Here is an 11,625-nt window from a genome sequence, read left to right on the forward strand (position 1 = left end):
ATCTCCATCCTGTGGACAATGTCCTTTGTATGTTCCCCCCCCCAAACGTTCACTCTAATCCCGCCTTGTAGTGTGGGTTGTTCCCTGGAATCTTCGAATGAAGCCATTGTCCTACATAGCCTCTCCCGGGTCTTGTTTCCCGACCCTGTCTGCCAGAAGTCTACAACCTAGAAACGCCGGCGCCATCGCTCGGACTCGCCAAAGACCCAACCCACCCTCTCATCGGAAGCGAGCTTTTCTCCTGGCATTAGTAGTCCTCTGTGGTATTCCGCCTGTGCTCGCTTTCTCAGCCTGATCTCCAAGAATCCCTCCTCGACTTGTTTTTCTGTCCATTCCCGTCTTCTTCGTGTATGGCAGCACCCACTGATCTCCGGCAACAACCCTCCCTCCATCCTTCACGAACCAAAACCTCATCTCATCACCCATCGTGGATATCTCGTCGCTGCTCAAACCGACTGAAGAGGACGACGGCCAGTCAACCAGCTCTCCCGCCTCAGTATCGCGATCAGAGTCGGTGCCGTCCAGTGTTGCCACCAGCGTGGCTCCTCTGCCACCGCCCCAGCCGCGGCCGGCGGTGCCTGCGAAGAGACTCTCCTCCAGCCAGGACCATCCAATCCAATCTCCGGCGAAGAAACAGTCCAAGTGGTCCCCGGAGGAGGACGCCAAAATCATCCAGCTTCGCCAGGATGGCATGAAGTGGGAGGATATCAGCAAGCACCTGCCCGGACGCAGTGCCATCAGTTGTAGACTCCATTATCAGAATTATCTCGAGCGGAGAAGTGAGTGGGATGAGGACCGCAAAAATAAGCTCGCAAGGTTGTACGAGAGGTATGTTGAGAAACGTCGCACCCGACCGCAGTTTGTCCCAAATGTCGCCGTCAAGATCTTGTACAACTGTTTTTGCTGCCCTGTCATCTTGTCTCCTTTGGGAAATCCCCGTCGACTAATCTTCTTTGAATCAAAGGTTTCGAGCCGACATGTGGGCGAGAGTTGCAGAGGAGATGGCGATGCCATGGAGAGCCGTCGAAGCAATGCACTGGCAGATGGGTGAACATGAGATGGCGAAGCGGGCCGGTGTGGTTCCATTTTCCTTGACCAACGCCAATAGCGGGATCGAGCCTTCATCTCTACCTCCAAGACCACCACTCAGACATGGCGGACCTCCAGCGCGCCCCTTACGACGAGACTCGATGCCGTCAGAGACGGGTTTACAGGGCCCTCAGCAACTCCCTTCCCTGGCAGAACTCACGGCGGGACTGCCTGCGTTTTCAGCACCACCTTACCACAACCCAGACCCTTACCATCCTCATCTGTACAACCACCCAAGAGGCCGCCATGCTCCTTTTCGCTGAAAGATGAAAATGAAAGAATTGGCTTGATGTTGTCTTGTGTTTGAGCGAAGCATGTTTGAATAAAATCGGTATGAACAGAGAGGCACCATGATTCCGGGTTTTGATGATGGGTTGTTTGCATTTGCTTTGATTACCCCTGCTGTGACGGGCAGCAAGAAAGCTGTAATATAGTGATTTGATACCCCAACACCTCCGAATCGCGCAGACGGCCGGCTGCGAACGAGGGATAATGTGATCTGTGAACGCGTCATTCCAAGTCGAATTGGGATGACACTGCAAACACTTGAGACTGGAATCGGATTTGAGACTCCGGGCGCCAACAACAAGATGCGTCTTTCGGAGTCTGATCGTATGTATGGGCGGTATCTCTGGGTTGCTCCAACAAGCGCAAGGAGATAATTACTGATATCTCAGTCTTGTCGGGAGAGGATGACCCACCAGTTATCTCGATCATAACCAGACTCAACTATCCTCGCGCCGGCAGCAATGGCGTCCTCTTGCAGCTCGCCATCCCGATACAGATGATAGTATCGATGGTATGTTGTTGAGATGGGTGGATCGGGCATTTGAACCTCCGGTTTGGATTTGGAAGCGACATCCGGCTTGAGAACCCAGGGTACGAGCACATCCTGCTCGTGGCCACGGTCCCAACCCCGTCGGCTGCCTTTCTGCTCCAATGCCCAAACGAATATCAATGCCTGGCCTCCCCCTTCTTTTTCTCCGCCCCTTCGACGAGATTTGCAAGGTGGTCTTAAGGTCTGCAAGATTTCTCTGATAGCCTGAACCCGTCGTGCGTTGGAAGATAGGTGGTGTATAACCGCGATGGAGATTGCGAAATCGAACAAATCACTTGGATGCGGAAGGCTAAGGGTGTCTGCGACGATGGCACTATGCGGTGGATGGCGGTGGGCGATCTCTACCAGGGCGTTTGACCTTCAAGCATCGTTAGCTGGCTTATGTCGTTCTTTAGTTTTTGTCGACTTTACCGATCCGAAGCAATAATGAAGACATCCTTGTTTACAGTTAAGTTCTTCCCATTCCCACAGCCCACGTCAAGACCGACAGACCCAGGGGGCAGACGTCGGAGGAACTGGTCGACTACAGGCCACGGCTGCCACGTTGATCAACTTGAATGCGCCGCTGAGCTGCCGGACGATGTGCGAACCTTGTATCGTGTGGACGAGAAATGACTCGCTATATCCTCGTACACTTCGTGCACATGCTTCTTCTCGTATTCCAATGCACTGTCCATGGCGACACAATCCTCGGCACGCACTCGGGTGTCGGGGGAGGGGTTCGAGGCTGCCGTGTCGGAGACTTTAACCAGCCAACGTGTACGGGTAGGGCGGTGGACGAGGTGTATCTCGAGCAACAGACATTGCCTGAGTAGTCGGAGCGATGAGATTCACTCGTCGAAGTCGTGTGCCGGTCCCATGGATCGTGAACTGCAGTCGTCGAATCAGGACGTCCACGTGGGAGAAAAGCTTGAATGGTCGAAAAGGTACAAGCTCCAAATTGCGCACTTTTCGATCTTTGATTCAGTAGCCGAAGAGCGGCTCGGATCTTGGTATCCGATTGGCGACCCAGGAACAGCGACGACACCTTTGCTTGGTGTCTGTCTGTCTGTCCGTCACATACTGGCGATCGAGTGGTGCAAAGATGTCTCCGCTTAGGTCGAGGCTCATTTGCATTATTCTCGAAACAAAGTCCATGTATATCACTGCGCTCATTCATATATAGATACTACGTAGCCACCATCTGAGAGCTCGCGCTTCCTTTCGAGAAAAAAAAGAAAAAAACCCGTGATTCGCTGCTAAACACCCATTGACTCGTACAAGGCGTCTCCATGACCAAAAACATCTTAGAAAACACCAACCGCCTCTTGATTGGCAAGAGGCTGTGTCCGGCTACTGGAAAAGGCAAAAATATCGGTAATGCCAGAGTTGCGAATCATCAATGCTAGAACGATTGCAAGTAATGGGATCTGTGGCATGTCAGCGTCCGAAACGAAGAATTGGCCCGTTTCCAACTTACCCAGAAGAAGAACAATTTCCGATCGCGGCTCAGCTCGACTTTTTCGATCGGCTTCCTTATCAAGCCAGTAGCATTCCCAGTGGTACTCCCTTCGGCGTTCTCACTGGCGGTTTGCTGCTCAAACTGGAGGTCTGCTGCAGCATCGGTTACGGCTTGCAGAGTGGAAGCCTTTTTAATACTCCAGTCCTGGTCCGTCCCTTCTTTTTCTTCTGGATATAGATCGCTATAGGCCGGAGGCGAAGATGGAGCAGGAGGGGATGATCTGCCCGTCAAAGTCTCCCACCAGCCCTCACGCTGGCCCGGTTGTAGCTGTCTAGAACCTGAACGTTGAGGGAAAAGAGCGCTTACACGGCGCATCATAGGATATGCCTGATACTCCTGGATAGCTGCGAGAGGGCCATTGAGGTTGGCGAGACTAGGCATAACTGATTGGGCGTTCTCATTGAATTGTTGTAGTTGAGCTACCAGATGATCTCGCCACGCTAGCATGAACGCTGATGGAGCCATTGCCGGTGTTGCATTCGGGACATTCTCCGGGGGGAAACTTGATGCTTGAGACGTCGTCGGTGGCATGCTACCTCTTCGGGATGGAGGCACACTAACGGCTTGCATGCGATTTCTCTGCCCGAGCACCTGCGAAAGATCCGGTTCCTCGGAAGTGACTCTGGTCGGCGTCTCGTCGTCAAAATCGTCCGAAACGTCTGAGCCATCCGTATCAGAGGTGGCATAATGGTTCGAGGCATTCTCCCAGAATGAGCGAAGAGAGGAGGAGCTACGACTATGCAGTCGCATCGGTGTCCCTCCAGCACTCCGTGACCGATAGTGTTCCATGGGCGATATTGTGGCCTGGTATGCAAGCAATGATGTCGCCAGGTCAGCAGGCGTAAAATGGCGGATACTGCGGGCTTTGTGGTTAGCCCCCGTCAAGCGCAGTCGATGTATCACATGCGTATGGCCGTTCATGGCAGCATGATGCATCGGTGTGTGGCCGTTATTGTCGACCATGTTGGGATCTGCTCCCCTCGAGAGCAGTCCCGCAACGAATCGCGTAAGGCCCAACGAAGCTGCCAAATGCAGCAAGGTGAGACCAGATGGACGACACAAATCAAACTTGGGGGCTCTAAATAGCCTTTGGGAGTCCATTTGCTCCAGTACCTGTAACATCATAGCTTCTAACTCGAGCGTATCCATCGGAGCTCCAGTCATGTGCCCGTGCATGCGCTGATGTCCTCCACCTAGTCCATAGCTCCCGTGTGCGAGCCACATAGAATGAGGCTGTCCTTGCAGAAGCTGCTGGGCGGCCGAGTATGGATCATCCGTTGGATGTTGTAGCTGCTTACCAAGGGTACGCAGTGCTAGGCGGAACATCTCCAATTCCCTATCATCCACATAAGTAAAGAGGGAGGGCCTGGTCTGGGATTGTTGTGGCACTGGTGAGTATTGTGGGTGATCGTGCTTAAATACGACGGGGACAACGCCTGGCTGAAGAGCTGGAGGTGCAATGCAGTTCAGACATTTCTCTCCCCAAAATGTCGTGGTCGTGGCCTCAGTATCACCGAACATGACCTCGAGGCCTTGGTAGAAGCCATTGCCTAGCAAGGTGACTTCTGTGCCTCCCGTCACAGATCCTTCGGCGGGTACCAATTTGTGGATCAGCGGCGGTGGCCGTCGAGCAGGTTGTGCCATCAATTGATTGCTAACCGCTTGACCAAAGGCGGCATCGGCAGCTCCAAAGCTGTTCCTAGCTGAGCCGGGACTACCAGGCCTGCTTGGCTGACGGGAGGGTGGCGCTGATATCATTACTTGCCGCGGGAGATTTTCGTGACTCACAGAGCGGTTGATATTGGCAGCAAATGAAGGTTCAACTCCATTGGGTGTTGGAGGACTATTGCCGTAAGGTGCAGGCCGGGTAGCAGGTGGCATCGCAAATGCGCGATCGTTCGGTCCAATGTACGATGCCATATTTGGAGCGTAGGGAGACGACGCGGCAGTATTGGGCATGGTGGAAGCCCCGGGGAGTACCTGCGATGTGTCGAGGCGAGTCATTGTCAAGCCAGATGGCAACTTTCCGGAACCACTTTGTTTCCTTCTCTTTGAAGTCGGACCTGACGGACCACTCGGGGAGGCAGGTCGGGAAAGATTTCGTGGTGCGAAATTGGCCAGTGCCTGGTTTGAGGCAGTCGCCGGAATGGCATATGGGGTGTTCGCTGGAGCTTGGGGGAAACTGGGGGTGAAAGTCTGCTGTAACGCATGCAGATCAGTCATGGAATACGCCTGCCTAGACATTTTCGCATTGATGACCTGTGTCTGAGGCTGCATCTCGTGATCAGTACTGGAGAAGACGCCTGCTCCTGGTAATTGTGGTCCCGGAGTTGGCAAGGGTGCCTGTTGATTCGAGATGACCGCTGGTGGATTGTGAGTTTTGTGGTCATCTGTGATCATGATAGCGTTGGTCATGGCCTGAGCGATGACTTTATCTCGACAGTCCTTGATTGTGAATATCACTTGGAAGCCCATTTTCTCGTTTTGGTGCCGACAATAGCAGGCAATCCGCATCGGTAGCTCCACTTGCACCGCTGCTGAAGAAGACGCATTTTGGCCTTCGCTGCCGCTGGCCTCACGAGGAGCTTCAGCCCATTCTTTTATTTCATTGGTGTTAAAAACGACCACTCTCCTTTCCTCATCTCTCTGAAACAGCTCTTCTTCCTCAGGCTTCTTCTGCTTCTTCCTCGAGGCCCTTTTCCTCTCCCGCTGTATGCATCCCGCACAAATGCGAACCTCACCGCCATTCAAAGGCTTGTCCTCATCATCTTTTGAGGTGCTTGATTCGACGGAGGCAGGACTCGATCGAGCATGAGGACCTGGGTCTTCGCCCCTCGCGCGTGCTAATGCCCGTTGCAACTTCACCCTGTCTTGCATAGCGCTTGTGCAAACCAACGATGTATGAAGCTCCAAAATCTCTGGCGACCGCGGGACCTCTGGTTTGGCGAGGAACTTGGGCTTGGATACTGTGTGTCTTGGGAGCCTTAGTTTTTTGACGCCGGGTGGAAGTGACGAGAGTGTCATCTTAATCGGTATCTGAGTTTCAACACGGGATTTGAGCGAGGTTGGATGTACTATCAGGGTTGGTGATCCTTCGGTAGAATTGACCGTGGATGGTGGAGAAGAGATATCTTTGGTGAAAGTAGAAGGGGTTGTACTTGAGTCCGCATCAAAACTGAATCCGGTAGACGAAAACTGGAGACTAGGTGAGAATGTCGCGTTACCAGGTGAATCACCATTCATGGTGATGTGGTTGAAGGTTTCCTCCAAACCAGAAGATGGAGAGTGCTTGCTCCATGGGGACTGTCCCTGCGCAGAGGGCAGCATTGCATTCAAAGGTGATGCCTCCCTGGATCCGGCAAAGAAGAACTGAGGTTGCCCATTCGGTAGTTGTGCGGTCGAAGCCTGCTTTCCAAACTTGGAAAAGTCGACTTGTCGGTTGAAGGGCTGATTCATTATCGTACGTTTGATATTATTGCGCTTGTCCGCCGGGTCAAATCCGCTAGGTGTGCTAGCAGCCGTATCAAAGTCGAAATCGGAAGCCATCTGCTGGTTACTTGCCTCGAAATCTTGATCCAGACCGGCCATAGCGGTGTCCTCAAATAGATTGTCATCTGAAGATATTGAAAACCCATTTATCCCACTTCCCCAGTTGTTCTGTACCACTTCTTGCGCTGGAGGGGAGGCTGTTGAAGCCGCGGACATGTGGCGTGTACGGTCCGCAGGGTCTTCGGAAGAGGAGCTGCTGGATCCTGAGGCAGATCCTCTAGATGTGCGCGCAAACGCATCATTGTGAGGAAGCGGACTGAAAGAGTCCACTTCCCGCTTTATCGTTAAGTCATTCGGGTTGAGGAAGCCCGGAGGCGAGGTTGTCTGGTCGAGGTCTGGGAGTGGAGTTTCCAGAAATGCGTCGAAGTCTTGACCAGCAAATGCTGGGGTTTGGCCGAGGGCATTCTGGAAGAGATACATATCATCATCTTGGGCCGATGCCATGCTGTCGGATTTTTTGGGCTCTCGAAGACCTGAAATTGTACCCGTCACCGCAACACCGCTAAGCCATCTCTTCCTCAAACGTAACCGCTGAAGGAGCCGTGTGGGGTATAGGATGAAGCGTATAAAGAAGGAAACGAGAGCATAAAATTGCCCTTCACTTTATTTTGGCTCGAGCTGGAGCAGGAGGAGCTTCCACGGTGTCCGACTGCGCTGTGTTGCCTGTGGCGGGTGTTTTGTGCGAGGCGAGCACTGTGGCTGGTGGATGGTCGCTCAAGGATTAAGGTGCAACCGAGGACAAACTGCAAATGCGACAGATGTGTGAGACAAGGTGGTGGGATTCACACCTTGGGTGACTCGAGGACAAAGGCGTGGAAAATGACAACACGGTGAGCAAGGAAGGACGTCAGGCGCTGCTGGTGATGAGTGAACAGAGTTGTAGATTAGTTAACCAAAATGGAACTCGAATTGTGGAGGCGGAGCCCTGGCAAGTGGAAAAGCGGCCCTTCCAGGTCCCCTTCCTAGGAGTTCTTCCAGGGCTTGCCAGCAGCCTGCTTTGCGCCGAGCTTCCCAGGGCTCAGTTAACGGGCAGCCTGGATGGCACCTGGAGACCCCCTAAAAGGTCCCTAGGGGATGCTCATAGGGGCAATCTACGACGAGCCTAGTTTGTTTCTGTTAGTCAAGGCTTGGCTGTTGGGTGGGCAGCCGCCTCGCTGCATTTTCCTCCCCTCCATCATTCTCCATGTTTTGCCATCATCCCACCAACCCTCCGAGCCTCCCACTGGTTGTCGATTGTCACCGCGTGAACTCTCTTCAACACCTGCATTGGTGCTGCATATTTTTTGCGTTATTCGAGTGGTCGCGGGTCAAGATTCTGCTTCCAGTATCGATGTGCTTCGCTAGTTCGCTCCGATTCCCACGATGTTCGGTCTCAGACGCCGTCACCTTGCATCCAACTACTCTGTTTCCGCCACTCTCGGGAGTGTTCGTTGGACGATGGAATGGCGAAAAATTCACGCAGAAGACCCCTGCCGTCTGCATGGTTTGCACACTGTTGTAGGTGGGAATCCCAGCATCTTAAGAGTACAGGAAGAAATGGTCACTCTCCGCACTGAGATCGCCCGCTCTTCTGTCAATCGACCCTACATTCGAAATGGTTTTAGTCGCTGTAAAAGAGGTGAAACGGCCCGATAGGTTCGAGCTTCTTTCGTCACCGTCGACCTCACTCAGCGGGTATATGGTATATTTTTCCATTCTCAAGATACCTCTTGTCCGAGTTACCAGGCCTCCGATCCCTGACCTTCCCGATGTCCCTTTGAGTGTTTTCTTATCAACAAGCCGTCCTGTCAGAGGTTGAGCCCTGTGGCTCTATTCCGCTTGGTTGCGCAATCACACCCTGTTTTCCCTTCTCCTACCCAGTGGCACAACTCTCGGGTAAGTCTCGCCCTAGCTTCCTACCAATCACCGAAGAAGATGCCGGACACATGCAATTCATGCTGCCTGTCAGGCCATCAGGCAGATATAAATAACGGTCTGACTCAAAATGGACGCCCTCGCCAGCAGCCATCGAGACATTATAGGGGCCGGCCAAGACTCCGCTACACAGATGAAAATTTGCCGCCACTTTTGATAGGCATGGCTCAGTCTTGGAAGAAAAGTCAAATTGCCCAATGAGAGCGACAGCTGGCTTCAGTCTGTCTAGAGTCGCAAAGCCAGCCTTCAGTCCTTTCCGTCAGACTAGACAACATTCCCTTTCTGAACCGGCATGCTGGCTCCATAAAATGTTCTTTCTAGGCTAAATGGATGAATTACTGAAATGAGGCCCCAGAAGAGTTGAGGAGTTGTTCACTTCAATCCGACCACTTGGATGGACTGGGTGCCGACCAAAAAAGCTCTCCTCTCCCAGCCTATACTCCAGATGCGTGGCTCTAGAGGTAAGTCGGGCCAACTCTATGGTGCTTCTGGCCACAGCAGAGCGCCACTCTTCCCAGAGTCAACCGGCAACACTTGTCCAGTTATGTTACCAGAAAACTTGTCGCTTGCGAGGAATAGACAGGCTCTTGCGACCGCCTCAATTGGGACCGGCTGATGTAATGCAACGGTTGCTTGGGCTTCACGCCACAAAGCCTTTGGATCATCGTCACATTCCTTTTGAAATTGCGCTGTGGCTACAGGACCTGGCGCGACGGCATTGATACGACAACGTGGGTTGATGTTGACGGCGTCGCGAGCGAGCGATTTGACAAGGCCGTATTGAATCGCCGACTTCGAAGCGGCGTACGGCGCGCACAATGGAACTCCAAAGGTTCCGGCCTCGCTACCGAAAAGAATAGCAGAGATATTTTTGGCCTCGGGTGTTCCGTGTCTTCTGATGCCTCGAAGCCACGCTCGACAGGTCAGGAATGTGCCGTCGACATTGACATTCAGCACTTTCTGCCACGCTTTAAGTGGCATGTCGACGAGGGACTGTTGAGGGCAGTAGGACAAGTCCAGACCTGCGGCTAAAACGCATGTTGTTATTACCCCGAACACAGTCCTGGCTGACTCCATAGCCTGCTCTACCCTGGACTCATCTGTGATGTCGACCTGGTAGAAGTTGAGCCGCTCGTTTTGGTTGGGTTGCCGAGGCTCGACAAGATCAAATGCCGACACATATGCGCCTGCGGCAAGGAATGCTTTGACCACCACTGATCCAATAGCCCCCGAAGATCCGGTTACCAGTACGTGCGAACCTTCGAGGCCGAACCCTATGTCAAACCCAGACTCTGCCATGTCCAAGCGCAAGGAAGTGGTAGGAAGGTTTGAGTGAAGGGGAAAATGGATATCAGGAGTAATACGAGTAGGAAATTGATATAGACGGAGTAGTCCGCCATCCGCATACCTGTGTAGTAACAAATCCTTGTGTGTTTGCAAGGCGTGAATAAAGCGCTTTAGTAATAGCTACAGGCTGATAATCGTGAGAGAATTGTCCAACTGGCCAGACACCTCCATTCCCTCCCCAGACTTTGCAGGCATCGCCGCATGCAAGGGCGAGAGGGCTCATCGTCGCTATGGTTGTGTATCGTCGTGGCTGGAGCCGAGAAAAACCCGATTCGGCGTGCTCAGCGACAGCTTTTCTCTCGCCATAGCAATAATGGGCTCCGTCCCTCCGCACCCGTTTGGTGGTTCTTGGTCAGGGACCTGCCGCTCACCATAACCGCCTCCTCCTCAATCCTCCCTTAACCCACGAAAACATCTTGTGTGGGTCTCAAAGTCACCCACGAATCTGACTACATTCTGTCCTCGTCGCTGCGAGTGTTACACGCACAGGGCAATGGCAGAGGACAAGAAAAAGTTCGACCTGGTGCCCCGGGGGGCGTACGGGAGCGATCTGGTCGGAAACACGCTCTTGATTGGTCTCCGGGCGCTGGACCCCTTGCTGCAACGACATCTCCTGCTACACTCGCCGCTGCCGCTGCTGGCGTCGAGGCTGGGACTCTCTTCTTCTGCGGCGGCGGCGGCGGCGGCGCTTCATGCACCCGTCGCGGGCGGGCCCGTGCTGGCAGCGACGGGCCTGACGCCGTACCAGACGGTGATCTGGGCCATGTCGATCGGGGCGGCGGCGAAGCACATCTTCTGGAAGGTCGCGACGGCCCAGGAGCCCGTGTACCCGGGTGCGGCGGTGGCCATCAGCGTCTTCAACACGGTTTTCAACAGCCTCAACACGCTCTTGTACGACGCCTCGGCCGAGAACCCCGTCTATTTCGCCCCCTGGAGCGTCTACGTCGGCACGGCGCTGTTCGCCGGCGGGTTGCTGAGCGAGACCGTCTCCGAGGTCCAGCGTCACAATTTCAAAAGGGACCCCGCGAACAAAGGCAAAGTCTATACCGCCGGCTTGTTCTCCGTCGTCCGTCACGTCTCGTACCTGGGCTACTCGATGTGGCGTGCCGGGTACGCCCTGGCGTCTGGCGGTCCTGTGTGGGGTGTCGTCGTCGGCGGCTGGTTTCTCTGGGACTTTGGTGCTCGAGCAATCCCCATTCTGGACGAGTACATGGCAAACAAGTACGGCGAGCAATGGGCCAAGGTCAAGAGGGAGGTACCCTACGCTCTAATCCCAGGGGTTTGGTGAGTTGTAATGATCTGTTGAGGAAAAAAAAACGAATTCTTGTATGTAAAATCTTATATGTACCATTATCATATCGTGTCATCTCACCATTAAATGTGTGGA

At 53.6% G+C, this 11,625-nt stretch overlaps 4 protein-coding genes across 4 annotated transcripts; 1 reads left to right on the forward strand and 3 right to left on the reverse strand.

Annotated features, from left to right (window-relative positions):
• Positions 1 to 1,762: 1,762 nt before the first annotated feature.
• Positions 1,763 to 2,604, reverse strand: AYO20_04157 (hypothetical protein; the record flags this gene model as incomplete). Its single annotated transcript, XM_022642456.1, has 3 exons — positions 1,763 to 2,285; positions 2,339 to 2,463; positions 2,518 to 2,604. The coding sequence occupies 3 exons, from the start codon at positions 2,602 to 2,604 to the stop codon at positions 1,763 to 1,765; spliced, it is 735 nt and encodes a 244-aa protein (XP_022501553.1).
• A 609-nt stretch (positions 2,605 to 3,213) lies between these two features.
• On the reverse strand, positions 3,214 to 7,421 carry AYO20_04158 (hypothetical protein; the record flags this gene model as incomplete). The annotated part of the gene is made up of 2 exons (XM_022642457.1): positions 3,214 to 3,336; positions 3,387 to 7,421. 2 exons carry the CDS (start codon positions 7,419 to 7,421, stop codon positions 3,214 to 3,216), a joined length of 4,158 nt encoding a protein of 1,385 aa, XP_022501554.1.
• A 1,947-nt stretch (positions 7,422 to 9,368) lies between these two features.
• On the reverse strand, positions 9,369 to 10,190 carry AYO20_04159 (hypothetical protein; the record flags this gene model as incomplete). The annotated part of the gene is made up of 1 exon (XM_022642458.1): positions 9,369 to 10,190. One exon carries the CDS (start codon positions 10,188 to 10,190, stop codon positions 9,369 to 9,371), a length of 822 nt encoding a protein of 273 aa, XP_022501555.1.
• A 541-nt stretch (positions 10,191 to 10,731) lies between these two features.
• Positions 10,732 to 11,526, forward strand: AYO20_04160 (hypothetical protein; the record flags this gene model as incomplete). The annotated part of the gene is made up of 1 exon (XM_022642459.1): positions 10,732 to 11,526. One exon carries the CDS (start codon positions 10,732 to 10,734, stop codon positions 11,524 to 11,526), a length of 795 nt encoding a protein of 264 aa, XP_022501556.1.
• Between the last annotated feature and the right edge of the window lie 99 nt (positions 11,527 to 11,625).

Source organism: Fonsecaea nubica, assembly GCF_001646965.1.
Source record: "Fonsecaea nubica strain CBS 269.64 chromosome Unknown Scaff21, whole genome shotgun sequence".
In the NCBI taxonomy this organism is placed as follows: Eukaryota; Fungi; Ascomycota; class Eurotiomycetes; order Chaetothyriales; family Herpotrichiellaceae; genus Fonsecaea; species Fonsecaea nubica.